Genomic DNA, 18,848 nt, shown 5'->3' with positions numbered 1-18,848 from the left:
AAGTTTCAAAAAAAAAAAAAAAAAAAAAAAGATAATATTAGCATATAAATACTTACTTAATAATAAAGGTTAAGGAAATGTCTTTTAAAATTATTCACAGATGCTATACGACTAATGAGTTCATTGTTAGTTTTTAAAAAAGATATTGATAGAAATGGTTCATTTTGTAACTTTGCAAGAACAATCCATGTTGATAGTTTGCCATTAATTTAATTCTTATTATGGCAAAAATGTTTTATTCATAAATGTAAATCTAATAATTCTATAATTCGGTAATGATATTCTTTGAAAGTGAAGATAATCTATATATAGACTATATTCAAACACCTACCAGGGGCAGATTTTGTGATTTGGGGGCCTTAGGCAAAATATAGGAATAGGGTCCTCATTTCAGTGTTTTAAAATTTATATTTAAAATTTCTGCATATGTTATTTAGCATTAATAATTGAAAATGTATATAATTGGCATTTTTAGGTGGTCCTTGGCATCTAGGGGCCGAGTGCCAAGTTGCCTAGTGCCAAGTCCGCCCCTGACGTCTACAAATCAATTTGAAATAAAGCTAAATTAAACTGTATTTATGCACTTTATTTAAACTTTGAACACACATGAACGCCACCAAAATGTCGTAATTACGTCGGGAATAACTTGGGAACTCGTATTTTTCGATGGGCTTCTACTTTCCGAGTCGGGGGTGTGTCAATAACAAAAAGTAATTATGGCCCCCGGTATTAATCATAATGTGATGCCTACAGCAGACAGTAAGATTTAACCGGTAGGTAATGCCTGTTGAATATTCAGTACTTTATTCTCTTTCATTAAGGCAAAATTAACTCCTTGTCGTTGATGATTAAAAAAAAAAAAAGACATTTCATGACAATGTTCATTTTTCCAACCCAAAATCACCTGAATACACACATATGTACATGTTCCATCTGTACCTGGCTCGTTAGTTTGTGTGCAAAAAATAAAACCTATAAGCAACCTTTGGTGAACTTGAAGAACTTCCCCTAAGTGAAGAGATCTGGTACAACTAACATTAGTTCTGATACAAAAATAATACCTTTAATAATACCTTTGGAGAACGTTCCTTGTCAGTTGTCCTATAAAGTTCTGAGAACATTTAGGAAGAGCACTGACTTTGTTAACCAAAACAGAGCGTTCACAGAATATTATGAAAAGGTCCAAATTCAGTTCCTCTCCACTGTATAACTATATATTTTAAATACTAACTATATACTAATATATACCAATCATCCTGTTCAAAAGTTTACCCCCCCCCCCCCGGCTCTTATTGTATCGTGATGCCTCAGTTGCATCAGTGAACGTTTGCACCTTATGTAGTCGTGTACGAGTCCCTCAGTCGTCCTCGGTGTGAAAAGATGGATCTCGACATCATATAGCCGCTGTTGGAAAGGGCTCAAATATGCAGATGTTGGAAAAGTAAAGAATGTGAATGACGGAGGATTTTTCTGAAGAACAGCGGGCAGTTTAACTGCTCAGGACAAACAAGGGACTCGTGAACAACTCTCACAAAACATGAACACATCATGTCGTGGATCATCCAGGTAACGACACACGGTATTAATAATCAAGGGTGTGTAAACTTTTGAATGGGGTAATTTTTTATCTTGTATCGTGGACTATATGTAAACATCTGTTATGTGAAATAGTTTATTCAGGACAGAACTAAATAAACACCAACATGGGAGTTTTATGATCCGTCTTATTTTGTAAACAGCATTAAGATTTAGCTTTAGATACAATTCTATAAGGGGCACAACTAATATATTTTATACACACACATGCTTATGAAAATATCTTAATAGAGTAATTAATATAATAAAGCAATAATCATATATCATTAGGCCAATACTATCTGAATATAAATAGCAAGAACAACTTCATAGCTGATGAAATGTAATGAAATTTAATGTTGTAGTTGATACAATGGTTAGTATGTAATGAATACAACCTGTTTTAAATACACAATATCATCTGCCATAAGTATATACAGGTTTCTAGTTACATATTTGGTTCAAGGTGCATTCTATCTTACATTTATTTCATGTATATACTGTATATATGGCTCTTTTATCTGTTTACACAGAAGCACCTGTAGGCTCAAATTTTGCCTATTACCCGAAGACACTTAACATAGAAACAGATACTCACATATTCAACTGGAGAAAGAAAAATAAGACACCTGCCGTGAGTGAGAAGAAGCAAGGGTCCAAGTTTATTCGTTCCGTTCCACCACACGAGATCCACACCGCTGAGAGACTCAAAAGTGATCTAACATCCGGCTCCCTTATTCATACAGTTTTCTAAACCCAAACACCAGTATGTTTAGAAAAAGCTTTCCCATAATACCATTACGTACACGACTCAACATTTTTGAGAGACCTTGTACTCACAGGGTCCGCTGTTCGCATAGACAGTTATCTTGCGGCTCTAGCCGTTCCCATCGACTGTTATCTGCCGCCGTAGCCGTTCCCATCGACCGTTATCTGCCGACGTAGCACGGCTCACATATATTATAAACGGCCTGTCTTGATTCTCTCTTAAAAATTAAGGCCTTCGTCTGTGTCACCCTTGACTTGTTTCTCGTGAGAAGAGGACTCTTCTACATTACGGGTAAGTTTCTTTCATATTTGTTCTAAATTTCTGTTTTATAATGCTTTTTCTTTCATATTTGTTCTACATTTCTATTTTATAATGCTTGCAAGTATTTTACCTCCTTCACTGTACTCCCTCATAATATCCTTATACTCCTTTTATTATCCTTATAATATTCTTCATTCCTTCTGTGTGTGTGTGTGTGTGCTTCTGTATAGGCCTCTGTGTGTGTGTGTGTGTGTGTGTGTCTGTGTGTATCTCTCTGCCTGCACTCCCCAGCTCCTAGATTTCTCTGTGAATAATAAATCATAATGTTAATCTTAAAGTGTGAGTTCAACTCATCAATCTCACCGCCTAATACAGTTCATTCTCTTCTATGTGCCCTAGGTACCCGTCGCTTTTCCTTATCTCCTTTACTGGAGCGGCTGGATTCGGATCTGAACACTCGCTCTCAGCTCGCGCATCTCACTGCTGACATCACTATGCTACTCATTTACATTTATTCACTTAGCAGACACTTTTATCCAAAGCGACTTACAAATGAGAAAATGCTCGATGTTCTGAATGTCCTCTGGACATGCGGGGTTCTCCCCACCTCTCAGATACAGAATCCGCCCCGCGAATGTGTGTATTGACGCCTCTACACAGACAGACCCTCTGCCTGACCCTTCCTCCAGCTACCAGACTCATGATGATGTGGCCTTCTCCGACCCGGGCTCTGATCACTCTCCCCCTTTCTCACCTGCCAGTCCTGAGTACTCTCCCCCATACACCTCAGCCCGCTATCCCCCATCCCCTGGGCGCACCCCATTTTACCATCCGTTTTCTCCCTACCGCTCTCGGATTACCGACCCACCAGCCCAGTGAATATACAACACACCCCATTACCCCATAGTGCTTCACCCATGAGTCATTATGAATTACATCCACAAATAAAGATCACAAACCAACTTGTGTGTAACATAATAAAGGCAAAATAATATGTTTATTTGAAAAGAAACACGCTTGCTCACCCCAGTAAAACACTCGATTCACATTTAACCTTAAAAAGGCCTTCAGAGGGTCCAGACACCACCACAACACAAACATTTCATGTGTCGTTCACTTAATTAACAGACATGTCGACTGTATGTGTGCATGCGAAAGACAAACTTTATGAAATTATGATGCTTTAAACACTGTGCCTAGAACATTCACCGTTTATCTTTCAGACTCTTCACCATACCGAGTCTGGAGTGCGTCCCCAAACATAGATATTTAAGGTTCGAATTAAGTTGTGTTTATTTAAAAGTGGATTTTTCTGGTAATAAACAAACAAACAAACAAACAAACAAACACACACGCATTCTCTTATGTGTATTTACCCTAAAATGTGCCCGTGTGTTTTCTCTGTATGGAAAAGTAATGCAGCCAATAAGAAACTAACGGGCTTCTTCCTAACCACAATAACAGTGCATGCAGCTCACATACAGGTCAGTGTCCCACCTGGAATAAAGACGAGGTGAGAAAGTGAGATATCGAATGGAAGAGAAGACTTTACCGTATTGCTGTAATCATGTATGCTGGGAGTCTTCTTATTCGTCTGTCTCTAATATATCTACTCGATGTTAACAGGGCTGGTCAAGTATGTTAGAGCAGGGAAATGTCCAAACTGCGTCCAGATGAAAACGCACAAAAACTAGTTCGTGGTGAAACTCAAGAGAAATGGTCCATCATCAGGTGTCCAAGAACAAAAGATGAATAAATAGCTGAAATATTTTTCCATCAAAGGGAAGTACAGATACAGTGCTCGGGAATGTACCATATACAGTATAATAAAGTTTAATAAGGTACATCACACTAGATTCATGATTCAGGATTTAGCAGCACCCACAATATTCCATTTGTGTCGTCAAACCACAACCGTGGCCTACATATTGCACGCTATGAAATGCCTTTAAACACCAAAATCGAGCTTTATGTTTATTCACTCGATTACATGCATAGCTCAATTTAAAACCATAACATGGAATGTTCGGGGAAAACCGTGTCACATGAAATAAATGTCACGGAGATTTAGATTGCACATAGTATCACCCAAGCGATGTGCACTTGCTGTAACTGACCAATAATACGTATTCGAGCTATGATTCGAGTTGTATTTTGGGCTGGGGAAAAAAAACAAAACAACAAACACCTTTAATAGTTCATAATATTAAACCCGCAGTCTTTCCGTTTTTATTAAGCGATAAAATATCCACGTAAAAGCAAGCGATTAACTGATATAACGAATCCTTCTGTGATCACTGCACTACAATAATACAAAAATAAACAAATTTGTTCAATTAACGACAGACATCACGATAACATAACGCATACGATCACAGTACGACGTCTCGGACTTTCATGCTTCATTAAGACGGACTTACAGGTAAGATAAAACGGAGCGGAACGCCCGTTCCAAGACTGAATGCTCAGCGAAAAGCCCGAGACTTATGAATCCATACCGTCCAGAAACTCTTCCTCTGTGATGCCTTCTAAGCGCTGTAACACTCGGTCTGCATTAGATGGTGGGTATTCGGCAGGAGGATGAGGAGAGGGGGTCGAGCTGCAGAAAGAGCAGCACAGGGTTTGGAAGAACGGTACGAGTTGCGTGATGGACGAGAGCGAGTAGAACGGGAGAAGGGGGAACTCCGTAGGCTCGGATTCGGACTCTCCCGCCGTTCCGTTCAGCTCCTGAAACACGCAGGTCAAGCTCAGGGGTTCAGTGAGCACTTTAAATGAGTCACAGTTCCTGAATTCATTCCATATAGTTTATTTTATTTCCACGTGCATTCTGAACACGCGTTGCAGAGAGAGTTAACATGCTCAAAGTTCAAAGTGTTTGTACATGCGCTTAAGGAAATGCTGATTTTGTCATGCTTACCCCATAGCGATGGTGAAGGCCTTCCAGGATCCTGACCACGTGAGGTTTACACTCCTGTTCACCCTCCAGCAGAGTGGTGCCTGGACCATCGTAACTGTCTACATCTACCTCAGGCACGAATGCCCAGCGATACCTAAATCACATGTTCACACACACACAAAAAAAAATAAAATACATGGCTACTAGCTGTAATCAGACAAAGACACAGAGATATCCAACTTAAATGTTTTAATCAAACATGCTCTACCTCTCTCTCTCACACACACACACACACACGAATAGTAATAAGGATGTAGTTCCTCACATTTGGAACAGAGGCATGCGATCAGGGGGAAAAGACACAGCAGTGTCCAGGAACTTGCAGGCTGACAGATACATGTCCAGTTCTGCCTGGGAAAAAGACCTTACGCTGTTCTTCTCCTGACCACCTCGCTTATTCCTGTCACACACACACACACACACACACACACACACACACACACACCAAGGGTAAATGATAGGAACAAATCTGCACTATAGCCAGTTATAAGTAAAAGAATGATCAGTGTCGAGTGTGATAAGTAAATACAATATACACACACACACTACCAGTCAAAAGTTCAGACACACTCATTCTTTAGTTTTATTTGATTTTTTCCACATTTTAGAATAATAATAAAGTCGTCAAAACTCTGGAGTAACACAAATGGAACTATGGGAATTATGTCATGATAAAAAATCCAAAATAAATCTAAATATTATTTTAACACTTGTTATCAGGTTGATATTCTCTTCCTGAGGCACCCAGCCGGGTGCAAATGGCTATGCAAACATCAGGTATCACCGCTTTTGGCGGATCATAAAGGCGATAGATCCTTCTCTCTAACAGCTTAGAATCTTCAAAGTAGACGGGCTTTTTGCCTAGGATTTCCAGAAATGTATTCTTGGCGTTTTCTCACCCGATTTCTTGAGGAATTTCCCCGAGATGCTTTTTAAACAGTATTAAAGGAGTTCCCACCGACGCCGGACTCTTATCGGACGCTTTTCGGAATATTTCTCTCCGAGTCGTCCGTTTGAATAAAGATTATTTCGTAAATAAAATGTTAGTTTTCTAATGAAAGAAACGAACACGTCGACGCGATTATATTTTTGTCTACGACGCCGATTTCACACGTTTAAATCACACACCTTCAGATTTTTAAGATCGTGAGAAACATTTCAGTCGAGTGTCCACAAACTTTTGACCAGGAGTGCGTATCTGAATGCGTGTGAACTAATTGAATAAGTTTTCAACTCCCTTTTTCCACCAGACCAACCAAACTTGGAGGAAAACAAACGAACAAATGAGCTCAGGTTGTTCTCTTGAAATTCTCTGGTCCAGGACTCACTTTGAAACATCTTTGTCCTCTAGGAGAGCCTTTTCGAGCCTTGCAAAAATACGAATCTACAGAAAGAAACCAACAAAAAACAAAACAATGACCACTAGCTTCTGCTTAGCGGGTTACAACCTAGTGGAGAAATCAGCGAACATTAACACACTGAACATCAGAACATGTTAAATATCACACAGTGGGTGTTCGGAACATTAATGACGACTGCGAGTCCCTCACCAGTTCAGTGACCATGATAGGCCACAGGGAGATGAGGTGCTGTGGTGAGATTCTCAACAACAGAACACGGAACATCAGGAACATCTGAGCCGACACCGCCGGGGTCTGTCCCATCCGCAGGTTCTCGGTCAAACGCTCTGGTGTGGAGTGTGTGCAGAACACGGGATTGGATTAAACGTTAAACGTAAAGGATGTATAGCTACAGCTACAGTGAGGACCGTAAATAATGAGTAATCTCACAAATTATCTGAATAGTCTGCTTCAGTGCCTCACAAACCACCATCCACACTGTAGTACCTTGTATTAGAGGCAGGTAGAGGTGGTACTGGTCCAACTCTCCACTGAACATAGCGAATGCCTGGCGCTTTACTAACATGGGCTTCTGCTCAGCACTGTTAAACAGCTTCAAAGAACTGCTCTGCATGCCTGTACAAACATGCAGATGGTCTATAAAGATACTACATATACATACATACAGTACATATACATATATACACACACACATAAATACAGTACATATATACACACATACATACATAGGCTCCACCCCTTATACATGTATATTGTTCAGCAGCAACCAGCTACAGTGAGGACTGTGAGGAAATGGTCTCAAGAGGCCATGGAATCACTGCGCGATGCTCTAGAAATCACTGGCTAGAATGCTTTGTATGAACCACATGGTGAGGACATAGATGGACTAGCAGACTGTGTCTCTGAGTACATTGGGCTCTGTTTGGACAACTCCATCCCTACTAAAGAGGTCTGCTGCTACCCTAAAAACAAACCATGGCTTACCACTCCATATTCCACTCATATAATATTTATCATACTTACAATATTCATAATCACATTTATATACCTGGTGTACAATTTCCGCATATACCATATCTACATTACATTTGTCATATTTATATTATATTCATACAGTGTATGGGATCTATTCATCTACGAACTGATCTGTCTTATGTCCTCTCTGCACCTTATCCACTCATTTCACTTCGTGAAGTTTTTAACTGCGCAAAGCATCTCCACTGTATTTGTATCCCTCCTTCTATATGCACTACCGTAATTGAAATTGTATTGTGTTGTACTTCTTATATTGTACTGTGACTGTACTTAATGTACCTGGCTGCAAAGACACCTTAATTTCCCCGCCAGGGATGACTAAAGTCATTTATCTATCCATCCACACACAGAACATATTTATACGTACACACATATTATACAGACAAAAGCACTAATTAATCCAAAACTCAATTACAACTTACTCATCAAGTCCTTGAACATGGTCTTCTCATGTGTGAGCAGATGGTCTGTGATGGATTTCCAACTAAGAACAAAAATATACAAGTAAACGATTACACGCTGAAATACACTGACCGTCATGTGCGTAAAGAATCCTCACCTAAGGTTCTGAAACTTTAGCCTCAACAAGTTTTTGCATTTATATATACACCTATACTGCCTCTATGGTCATTGGAGGAATAATTGAGGAGGAAATGAAGAGTCCTACTGGCAGACACACGACATCTCCATAGTGAAGAACAGAGGATCCATGAAGAGCTCCAGCACTTCCTTTTTCCAGGCACGCTTAGTGTATGCATAACCACTCAGGCTGTTCAACAACTGAGCCCCTGCACTGAAACTGGGCATATTATAGGCACTGACGGAGAGAGAGAGAAAGAGACGGACAGAAAAAAAAAAGAAAAGTAGGACACATGATGAATTTACATACAATGTATACACAGAAGAAATGGAAAAGTGAGTGAGGATCATTACTCACCTGTGGTTTTTCAGGTAGGGGAAGACATAATACATGAGGCGGGAGATGAGAGGCACAGCTTTCTCCTTCTCGTCACTGCGATACACCATATCCAGAAGAGGGGCTAGAATCTGAAGGAGAGTAAACATGTGCTGATTGTGTGTTTCTTGTGTATTTTCCTGTGGTATGATTGTGGGATGATGTCCTACCTCAGCCAGCAGAGCCAGAGCTTGTACACTGAACGCAGATGGAGCGGAAGATGACACCATAGCACTGCCTTGGCCAACAGACTCTAAGTGCGAAGCGCACGAGATTCAGATTTATTACTTCTATCATTAATAATACATTTATTCCAATTTTTACCCTCTAATATTTAGAATGGTGGTCTAACCATAGAATTCACTGCCTTCAGGCTCATCTTCATCCTCCTGCAGGCAGATCTGAGGCTGTGCCTTCACCTCCAGGTTACGGCTCAGCCAGCTGGTCTGTTCCAGGGATGAGCCAGCCACGGCGCCTACCGCCTCCAGGATTTTCTGCGTCACTTCCTGTTCGTGGAAACAAGCAAAAAAAAAAAGTGTCGAAGAACAACAGACATGCAGTGTCTGTATTACACAAACACAACTCCAAAATTAGAGGCACAATCAGGGGCTAATCATTTCAGATGTGCAAGCAATCATTAAACAACCAACACTGCACAAAATGTGTGTATTGTTATCTCTCATACCTGCAGTTCTCTGGAATCTCTCTTGTTGTCCATGGTGGGGAGTCTATTCACAAAGTCATTCAGGATGCTGTGTGGGGAAAACGGTTCAAAAACGTAACACCTTGTGTTACTGCCACGATTGATGATTAATTATCAGGACTTCACTTTGTCAACCTGTGAAGTACCGTCTCCAAAATGCGGTCCACATCAAGCAGTAAATGCCCTCTCCAGGCTGCACCTCATCTGAATATTCAGTTTACAATGTTCCAACAGTCTACTATGAAAGGGCTGTGTAAATCGTTATTCCAGTTAAAGCCTCAAGGTGTATGATTTCGAAATTATTCAGCTCTGGAGTAAACATGCTATTACAATCTACTTGCAGAAGAACATGTAATTAAAAAGGAGTTAACTATGCTCCTTTCCACCATACAAACTGATCTCATGGCTGCAAGTCGCTACACATTCGGAGAGAATTCAAGGTTGTGTCGCAAACCACACAATGCACACTTGCTAATATATCTAAATAGAAATTTCATCAACGGTATACTGACAAAGTACTTACTGTTCGGCACAAACGCCATCACTCCATGATGCCCGAATCCTTTTTTCTGTATATAGAATTATACTAACCCTCTTACTTCCCCACTTTCCTGACTGCCAGCTCCTGTCTGTCACCATGTATTCAGACTTTTTTCATGCCTAAAGTTTGAATGTGCTGACTGACTCATCTGAGCTGCTGTATGATCAATACACCATTAAAACACTGCAAGAAATCATATGATAATGCAGTGGGTAAGCTCACCCAAGAAGGAGGAAATGGCCAGGTGGGGCAAGATTAACCTGCACAGAATCTTTAAGGAGACAGAGGATAGCCATGATATTTTCCTGAAGATCCTGAGCAGGAAGACTGCAGATGCAACAAAGACAACATGAGCACCGTGAGCAGAAAATTCAGCTAGCTGTAACATCAAATCGCTATGAGAATGCTTATCAGAATAATAGGCATGCTTAAACAGACCGCATTTTAAAAATGGACGAAGTTACCTCTGTATGTAGGCATAGCAGAACTGGAGCATGGGTACATCAACTAGGGTTGGCCTTTGCTGAAGAGAGAGAAAATACAAATATTAATATTCGATATGGTTGTCTATTGAGGTGTGTATATCTGTTGTTTTGTACCTGGTCTCCTTTGATTTGGTGGGGTTTCTTCACCACCTCCCTGATGAGCTGCAAAATGGTGTCGGTGCGGAGTGTGTTCACTGACTTTACTAAATCTACAATCGTCATCTGGGAATCACTGGCGACTGGCAGAATCTGCGCGCACACACACACACACACACAATTTTAATGCAATATCAACATATAGCCATTAGGAATGTTAGTCTTGTCAGTATATCTCACCTTGTTTTTGGAGCGTCTCTTTCGGCTCCGCCTACTGTTCCATACAGCAGCCACAGAAGCCATGACTTGTACCCCATACTGCTGTGTCAATGGCGTCAGGAGCCCCAGAACCTTCTGTTTCAGGATCTACACAACACAAGACATGTTCTGAGGGTAAATTACAGCACAAACATTACAGAGTATGGTACAATTTACAGCGTGTACATAATATATGGGCGGCTGTGGTTCAGGTGGTAGAGCGGGTCGTCCACTAATCGTAGGGTCGGCGGTTTGATTCCCGGCCTCCGCATGCCGAAGTGAACTTGGGCAAGACACCGAACCCCAAGTTGCTCCCGATGGCAAGTTAACGCCTTGCATGGCAGCTCTGCTACCATTGGTGTGTGAGTGTGTGTGTGAATGAGACACAGTGTAAAGCGCTTTGGAAAAAAGCGCTATATAAGTGCGCCATTTACCACTTGTAAATATATAAATATCTTTTTTTTTTTTTTACAAATATTATGCACATACCTTTGTGCTTTTGAAATAGACCGAGGTGGAGGAAGATCTGCCGCTGTAGACCGAGTCAGCACCCTGGACTACACCCCAAAGCAAGGCCATGGTGCTGACCATATGAGGAAACGCCTCCAAAATGGCATTGCAGGCATTTCGCATGTCTGTTGCATCACAACCTGCAGACTACACAAGTCCTCCTCAGTACTCAGTATTAACGAAATGAAGGATTTTCACGATGAAAATGTCGACCAGGAAGTGTGTACAGTATGTGCGTGCTTTACCTTCTTGTGTTCCAGGAGGCAATAGTGCGTGATAGCAGTAAGCCCCTCCAGCAGAGTGAGAGGATAATCAGGTGCAATGTTCTCCTTCTTCAGGTTACTACTACACCCACAAATAACACACAGGATTAAGAGCTCAGCTATGAATAAAAACACGTTTTACTTTTAACAAAAACACCAGTATCTTTTACGCTAAACAGACATATAGGACATTTTTAGTACCCATGAGTAGCCTTGAATCCATCATGTTCATGCTGTTTAACGAGCTCATCTAGGTTTCTGCAGATCTGTGTGATGATGGGAGCCACAATGATGGCCAGCGAGCGGCCAAGGAAGGGTAGAACCTGACAAAGCAACGTCACCCAAGCTGGGTGCATGGCAAAGCCATATTGCGGGCACAGAGCCCGGGCTGCTGCCGATACAAACATGCCCTGCGCTGTAATGGGTTGGTTGGGCACATAGCGGACAGCCTTGATGGACTGCTGGAACATTATTGCAGTATGCCACTCTCGTGCTAGGGTAGAAGAAGGGATGTCGTCCAGGGACTGCTGGAACTGGTTATCTCCTTGTGCAGGTTTCTTATTGTGTGTTGGAGATACACAATGTTCTAGTACAATAAGAACCTTGAGCAGCTTCAGGAGGGCAATCTGAATCGGATGTTCAGCCCAGCTCCCGTCCCGCCCACAATAAACCAGCCTCTCCTCAGAGACTTCTCCTACATCATCACCCTGCTCATCCTTGGTCAGTGGGTGTTGGACAGGTGCATCTGCACGCTGGCAGACATACATGGATGTGGAGAGCATAAGGAGGACATAGTGCTGCAACTTGCTGCTCCACAGAAGATTACATATGGCTTCTAAGCTTCCACTGGCACCAGTCTCACCTGTCTGGGCCTGCTGGGCCACCGTCACTAGCTGTTCCACCAATGCGGTCAGCACCTCCACGCTCTTGACCTGCACCTCTCGGTTTGCCTGCACATGACAGGCATTCACGCTAGCATAAGAAGGGAAGTAGGAGCGCAGGAACCGCAAGCAGAGGCATGTCAGGATCTCCAGAAGAAACGTTGGAGGAGATAAGGAGGTACAGGGAGAGCAAAGAGGAGAGGAGGGTGGTTGCTCTGGGGTACCAGCTAAAGGAGGGGTGGAATTCTGGAGAGGGCCATAGAAACTGCCACCCTCCTGGGCTTGCCGATGTCTCTGTAGTAGGTTCTGGATGAGATTCAGGTGGGCAGTGGAGCTGCAGTCCAAAGTTGTGTTACTCAGTGCCTCCACAAATGGGCCTGCGCTGCTCTTCAACAGCGTTTCCACCACCGCAAAGGCGTACAGAATCCGTCCGCTCTCGTAAGTCTGTCGGTAAAGCAGAATATGTCGAAATAGCGAATCCACTGCTTCCTGTCGCTCACGTTGCTGCTTCAAGAGACGGGATTTGGCCAGGGCCTCCAACTGCTCGTCGTCCTCATCACTCGATAGCGAATCAGAAGCATGCGTACGCTCCGAGTCCACCCGCTTCAGGCCATTGACCACAATGCCTTCCCCATCGGCAGGCCGCTGCAGGTAAGGGGTGGAGACTGAACTTGAGGTCTCTGTGGAGTTCTGGACTCCACTTGTGTCGGCCGACTCGGTGTGCTCGCTTTCCTCTTCTTCGTCTTCTCGGGCCTCGTTATCGTCGTCATCGGTCTCCTCCTCGCTTTCGCTGCGAGACACGGCAGGGGAATCTGATGGCATTCCATGAAGCTCTGTATCACGTTGCAGGTCAAGCCATACAGCTTCACGGTCTACCATAGCAATGTTAGTCAACATGCTGTCCTCCGTTTGGTTCATCATACCATCTCCAGTGCTCTTAATGCTGGTCTTCTCTCTGTAACTCAATGCACTCCAGTTACCTGTGGAGAAATCATAAATAACCATGATAGGGTTCTGTTATTCCATATAATCCATATTCCAAGTCAAATGTGATGAGTAACTCTTCTTAACAAGGATCTTACAAATGAATCACCTCAACTTCTCAGAATACACATATTCCAAGAGAATGTCAATAATGAATTATTACAGACGTGAAATATATTCTAGTAGTGGCACACTCTCGACGTGAAATAAGATGTACTGAACATTCACAGCAATCACAAGCAAACTATTTCCAAAAAAGAGTGCCTACAAACACAAAAAGAACAGACCAACTGAAAGACTGTGCTTGACGTTCTGAATGGCTGTTCTCTGTGTCTTCGGGTCCAGCAGTAGGAGTAAAACGGGTTCCAAGATGCGGACAACATCGCCAAGAGACAGTGCTCGCACCAGCCAGCTCTGCCCGACTGTACTGACGCTACCATCCTGACTATTTAGACTGTCCAACACCACGAACAGAGACCTGACACAGAACGAGGGAAAAAAAAAAAAAAAGGGATTTGATGTAATGTAATGACCCAGCCTTGGAATTTGCCTATATTCTGAAGGAACATGTCTTACTTGTCAAAGGAGCGGTTCAGAGAAGTGCTGCGATTCATCTGGACCTCTCGCATCAGGTGCCACAAAACAGAGAATCTGTGAAGAGCCTCCAAACGCACAACCTGTGGAGACGACGTGCGCAAACAAAACCACATACTCACGTGTCAAAATTGTGGTGCAAGTCTACAGTTGTGCCCAAAAGTTTGCGTACCCCTTGCAGAATCTGCTAAATCTTAAGACTGTTAACAAAATAAGACGGATGATAAAAATCCCATATTGTTGTTTATTTAGTCCTGTCCTGAATAAACTATTTCACATAACAGATGTTTACATATCGTCCACAAGACAAGCCAATAGCTGATTTTATAAAAATTACCCGTTCAAAAGTTACCACACCCTTGATTATTAACACCGTGTGTCGTTACCTGGATGATCCACGACACGATGTGTTTATGTTTTGTGAGAGTTGTTCATGAGTCTCTTGCACATTCTTTACTTTTCCAGCATCTTCTGCATATTTGACTCCTTTCCAACAGCGGCTATATGATGTCGAGACCCATCTTTTCACACCGAGGACGACTGAGGGACTCGTACACGACTATTACAAAAGGTGCGAACGCTCACTGATGCTCAAGAAGGCAACACGATACATTAAGAGCCGGGGGGTGTAAACTTTTAAGCAGGATGATCGGTGTAAATGTGCAAAAACAAAAGGCCTCAGTTATTTATATGTGAAAATCACTGCATTAAGTTTCAATTTATAGCCGACCGAAACTACACACGTATAAAACAGACCTTCGCGGATCGTGACTAAAAGGTTGCGTCTTACACGACGGTACGGTATTGGTATCGGACAATTTAGAAAGGAAGCCAGAGGTTTCGTATGCTACACTATCTCAGTATTTCAAAATTATATCGAAGTGAGAGAACACGCACACACGGTGCTTACTGTTACTACAATAAAAGGACGTAACTTCCATGCGTGAGCATAAGAACATAATTTCTCGTAAATGTTCAGAGTCGTGTGCTTTTTTAACGAACACTATTTTATCAGCTTGCTTCATTCACACTCAAACCTTAAAGTGACCTCAAGACAACAGATAAACTCCATCTTTACATTTGCATTCAAGGCATTTGGCAGACACCCTTATCTTACATTTATCTCACTTATACATCTGAGCAGTTGAGGGTTAAGGGCCTTGATCAAGGGCCCAACAGTGGCAGCTTGGCAGTGCTGGGGCTTGAACCCCCGACCTTCTGATCAGGAACCCAGAGCCTTAACCATCACTGCCCCATTGTATTGATCTTGACATTTCCTTCTCGGATAGACTGAGCGACGTGAACTATTTCTCACTATTAAAACTTGGTAGCATGTGAAAACATATTGTTTTGGCGTCCTTCAGGGGGTGTCAAGCCTTACTGTATACCTAACCCAAATCTTGCTTAAGGACAGATTGGCGGTACTGGAATTAGAAAATCACAACCTTCCTTCCGATGAAGCATCCGGGACATTAACCACCGACACCGCTTGAAGTCTGTACTTTTGCTGTGTCTCTTCAAAATAACAGGCACGATGAATGGAATATTGGCGCTTTCCATTACGCAGCTCTTTCAATCAAACCAAGGAACACAAATGTTACATTTGTGCAATTTTGGATGTATGCTCGGTCTATTTATTTCTAGTTTGTCCTCCAAAGGCTAAATTAATGATTGAGAAAGTAATACACCCTGTTCATGATTATTACACCCACTATTGCTTTCTCATGTGCCTTCCCATTCAATGCTAACGACATATAGATGTGTCAGTGAAGTGGGCTTAAATAAATTAGCCTCAGTGAACCCCGAATCTAGGAGGTGGTACACGTTACACTTGTTGTCCTGTTACACGGCATCACCGCTAGGCTGTGTGTATCTAAAGTCTAGGCTAGAAAAAACAAAAACAGCCACAGGCAGCTGTTAACAGCAAATAAGATGAGAATTAGAAGGAGAAGGAAGGAGAAGGAGGGAGAGGGAGGGTTTAGCCTTGCTAACACATTTTTATCAGCCGGCGTTAGTGAGCGGTACTACACCTTGTCTCTGCTCAGCAACGCCATGCAGATTATATCCTCACAGATGGCTGGGGATGGAGCCAGACAGTGCAGTCGATAGAAAAGCTCCACACAGGAAATATGTTGCTCTTTGCGTTCGGTGTCCAACTGAGCCCAGAGCACCTGAGCTGCCCGCTGACACACACACAGAGAGAGAGAGAGAGAGAGAGAGAGAGAGAGAGAGAGAGAGAGAGAGAGAGAGAGAGAGAGACAGAGAGAGAGAGAAAAACGAACAGAACTTTAGGCTATGATAAATTCTTCAGAGCCAGCGAGGTTGCATGGGAGAAGTGGTAGACGGTGCTTATCAGACACATCAGACACAATATTTGATTAAACAAAAGGTATTCAAAAAAGTTCTAACCAGACCACATCATTTTCTAATCATTTCTTATTGAAGCAGTCGCAAGCAAGGGATATGCAACTCAATATTAAGTGTTATTTACTTTAGGTAAAAAAATATATAGATATTTAACAATATTTTTTTTTTTTTTTTTTTTTTTAAAAGAGTGGTCTCCAACCAAAGTTGTCGTGTTCTATGAAAATGTGAAGCTGTAATGTCAAATCATCTCGTCTTCATCTTTTGAGCTCAAACCAAATGTCAAAAACGGATTAAGAAAGTTTAAAGGGTTTAAGTGGGACCTTCGAAACTGCTCTCTGGGTTTATGAACCTAAAATGACTGGAAGCCTGGTGAAAGTTTTTTTAAAAAAAATAAATAAATAAATAAATAAAAAAATTTTCAAAAAGGGCCTTGCTAAATACTAAACATGTTAATACTGAACATACTTACATTGAACTTATATTAGTGTTCATTCGGTCACTCACCTGGTAAAAGTCTGTGCGTAGCTCCATAGTTTTAAGCACTGCCGGGTGGATGGGAGGCAGCGTGACCATCTGTAACTGTCCACTGAGAGGGTTGGCCTCGGATTTTTTATAGCGCTGGTTCTTGTCCTGGATGACCAGAGCTAAAGACTGAGCGTGGTTTATAAGCTCCAGAAGAGAAGAAATCGCCACATGCTGAACCTATATACACAGAAAAAGACCAAATAAACCCAAAAACGCTCAAAGCGCGGTCTGTAATGTAAAGCCTAGTAAGGTTATTGTAAGAGCAGAGACACACTGCTAGTGAAACTATAGTACACACACTCCTACTCTACATTCCACTGATCATAATTCGTAGAATGTAAAGCAGATAAATAACTACATCACTCTTATTTCTTCTGTATTTATATAATTGTACCTGGTAGTCTTTTGAAATACAACATAGAGTCATCAAGGACCTCAGCCACTCCGGGAGACCGCCCTGTTCGTTATCTTCATTACGATACAAAACAAAAAAAAAAAAAAGACAAACATCAGTCTCATTAGAATCCAGACGAATAATAAGTGTGCTGTAAGTGTTTCTAAAAGTACCCGTGATGTTCTCGAACATGCTGCTGTGGAGCTCTTGGCTCTCCTTTTCCGTGTAGTAGACAGGGAAAGTCGTGCTCTCCAGCAGGAGGTGACAGGCCGCAGTAAAGGCGTTTCGACACGATTCACTAATCTCTCCTTTCCCTCTGGGCTGGAATCCCTCTGTCCACTGAAGGAGCGCACGTGCAGTGCTTTTCCCCTTATCGTCATTAACCGCCTCCTGAGATTGCTCTCGGAGTTTACCTGGGGTGAAGAGCTCAGCCAGTCTGTCTTTGATCAGCCCCAGGTCTCGGCTGCTCTCGAGCCCAAACGAAGAGCGTGTCCTGGACCGTCGTGAAGCACGCTGCTCTGCCGGAGTCACCGCCGCCTGTCCCTTCTGCTTTTCTGGATCTACAACCACCACCAAGTGCCTGACAAAGAGGGAGCAGGTTGCTTACATTATAGAATACATTATATGGTGGTAACCGCCAATAACACGTATCGTGCTTTATTCCTTGTTTATTTTATGAAAGATTCATGTACTTTTAAATCAAACTTGACGTATATTCTGATTTAATTATAATTTCACACACACAGTTTTTTTTTTTATTTAAGTAAAGACTTGTTTTTATAAATGTATGTGATAGGGTATATTAGTGCACCTTGAAATAACAGATGCCAGTATGTCTTGTATGCACTTGGACATGTTCTCCATGCTCCCTCCTTTCCTCCACACATCCTCCGCCTTGGTGCAAACCCCTGAAGCAGGGCTGGAGGCGTCGCGGCCAGGAGGAAGCTGCTGCTCAGAAGGCGAGGCGCTGAGGCCCAGTCCGCTGTCTTCAGAAAGGAGGGACGGGAACGCGGCCACTTCGGTTCCCACCTCCTGAGCATCCTGTCCATTGAGGGTTACTGCAACTTCTTGGATTTTATCGTCACCGCTTTGGTTATCAGGCTCATCGTTCTTGATGTCGGTCACTGCAAGCGGCTAGTGCGAAGAAAGTGTGTGCACGTGGTAAGAAAGTATTCAAGCAGTGAAGACTACAGACATGATAGAAAACTGACATTCGTAACAACAACAAAAACAATCACACCTTTGTTTCCTTTATATCCTGTATCTGTGACTCCATGTCCATGTCCATATAGTTCACAGGCATCTGGATCTTACTCAGAACTTTAAAACATGCTC

The 18,848-nt window shown here is 42.3% G+C and overlaps 1 protein-coding gene across 2 annotated transcripts in view; it reads right to left on the bottom strand.

Annotated features, from left to right (window-relative positions):
• Positions 1-3,583: 3,583 nt before the first annotated feature.
• Positions 3,584-18,848, bottom strand: part of dop1b (DOP1 leucine zipper like protein B) — a 28,703-nt gene continuing 13,438 nt past the window's right edge. The window contains exons 13-39 of one of the 2 annotated variants that reach the window (XM_017469588.3): positions 18,754-18,848; positions 18,325-18,647; positions 17,687-18,093; positions 17,514-17,587; positions 17,099-17,296; positions 16,258-16,410; positions 14,210-14,310; positions 13,921-14,111; positions 11,970-13,629; positions 11,751-11,850; positions 11,485-11,652; positions 10,978-11,103; positions 10,756-10,890; positions 10,621-10,679; positions 10,379-10,483; positions 9,598-9,664; positions 9,265-9,418; positions 9,083-9,165; positions 8,895-9,004; positions 8,625-8,774; positions 8,380-8,441; positions 7,409-7,537; positions 7,112-7,248; positions 6,890-6,945; positions 5,827-5,961; positions 5,523-5,655; positions 3,584-5,332 (exon numbers count right to left, since the gene is read on the bottom strand). The exon at positions 18,754-18,848 is cut by the window's right edge and continues 115 nt beyond it. In XM_017469588.3, the coding sequence (XP_017325077.2) occupies positions 5,090-5,332; positions 5,523-5,655; positions 5,827-5,961; positions 6,890-6,945; positions 7,112-7,248; positions 7,409-7,537; positions 8,380-8,441; positions 8,625-8,774; positions 8,895-9,004; positions 9,083-9,165; positions 9,265-9,418; positions 9,598-9,664; positions 10,379-10,483; positions 10,621-10,679; positions 10,756-10,890; positions 10,978-11,103; positions 11,485-11,652; positions 11,751-11,850; positions 11,970-13,629; positions 13,921-14,111; positions 14,210-14,310; positions 16,258-16,410; positions 17,099-17,296; positions 17,514-17,587; positions 17,687-18,093; positions 18,325-18,647; positions 18,754-18,848 (5,354 nt within the window). In that variant the 3' untranslated portion in view covers positions 3,584-5,089. The remainder of the gene's footprint in view (positions 5,333-5,522; positions 5,656-5,826; positions 5,962-6,889; positions 6,946-7,111; positions 7,249-7,408; positions 7,538-8,379; positions 8,442-8,624; positions 8,775-8,894; positions 9,005-9,082; positions 9,166-9,264; positions 9,419-9,597; positions 9,665-10,378; positions 10,484-10,620; positions 10,680-10,755; positions 10,891-10,977; positions 11,104-11,484; positions 11,653-11,750; positions 11,851-11,969; positions 13,630-13,920; positions 14,112-14,209; positions 14,311-16,257; positions 16,411-17,098; positions 17,297-17,513; positions 17,588-17,686; positions 18,094-18,324; positions 18,648-18,753) is intronic. The other variant, XM_017469590.3, reaches the window with a different exon arrangement.

This window comes from Ictalurus punctatus, chromosome 6, assembly GCF_001660625.3.
Source record: "Ictalurus punctatus breed USDA103 chromosome 6, Coco_2.0, whole genome shotgun sequence".
In the NCBI taxonomy this organism is placed as follows: domain Eukaryota; kingdom Metazoa; phylum Chordata; class Actinopteri; order Siluriformes; family Ictaluridae; genus Ictalurus; species Ictalurus punctatus.
The sequence above is the reverse complement of the archived record's forward strand: the minus strand, read 5'-3'. Positions and strand labels throughout refer to the sequence as shown.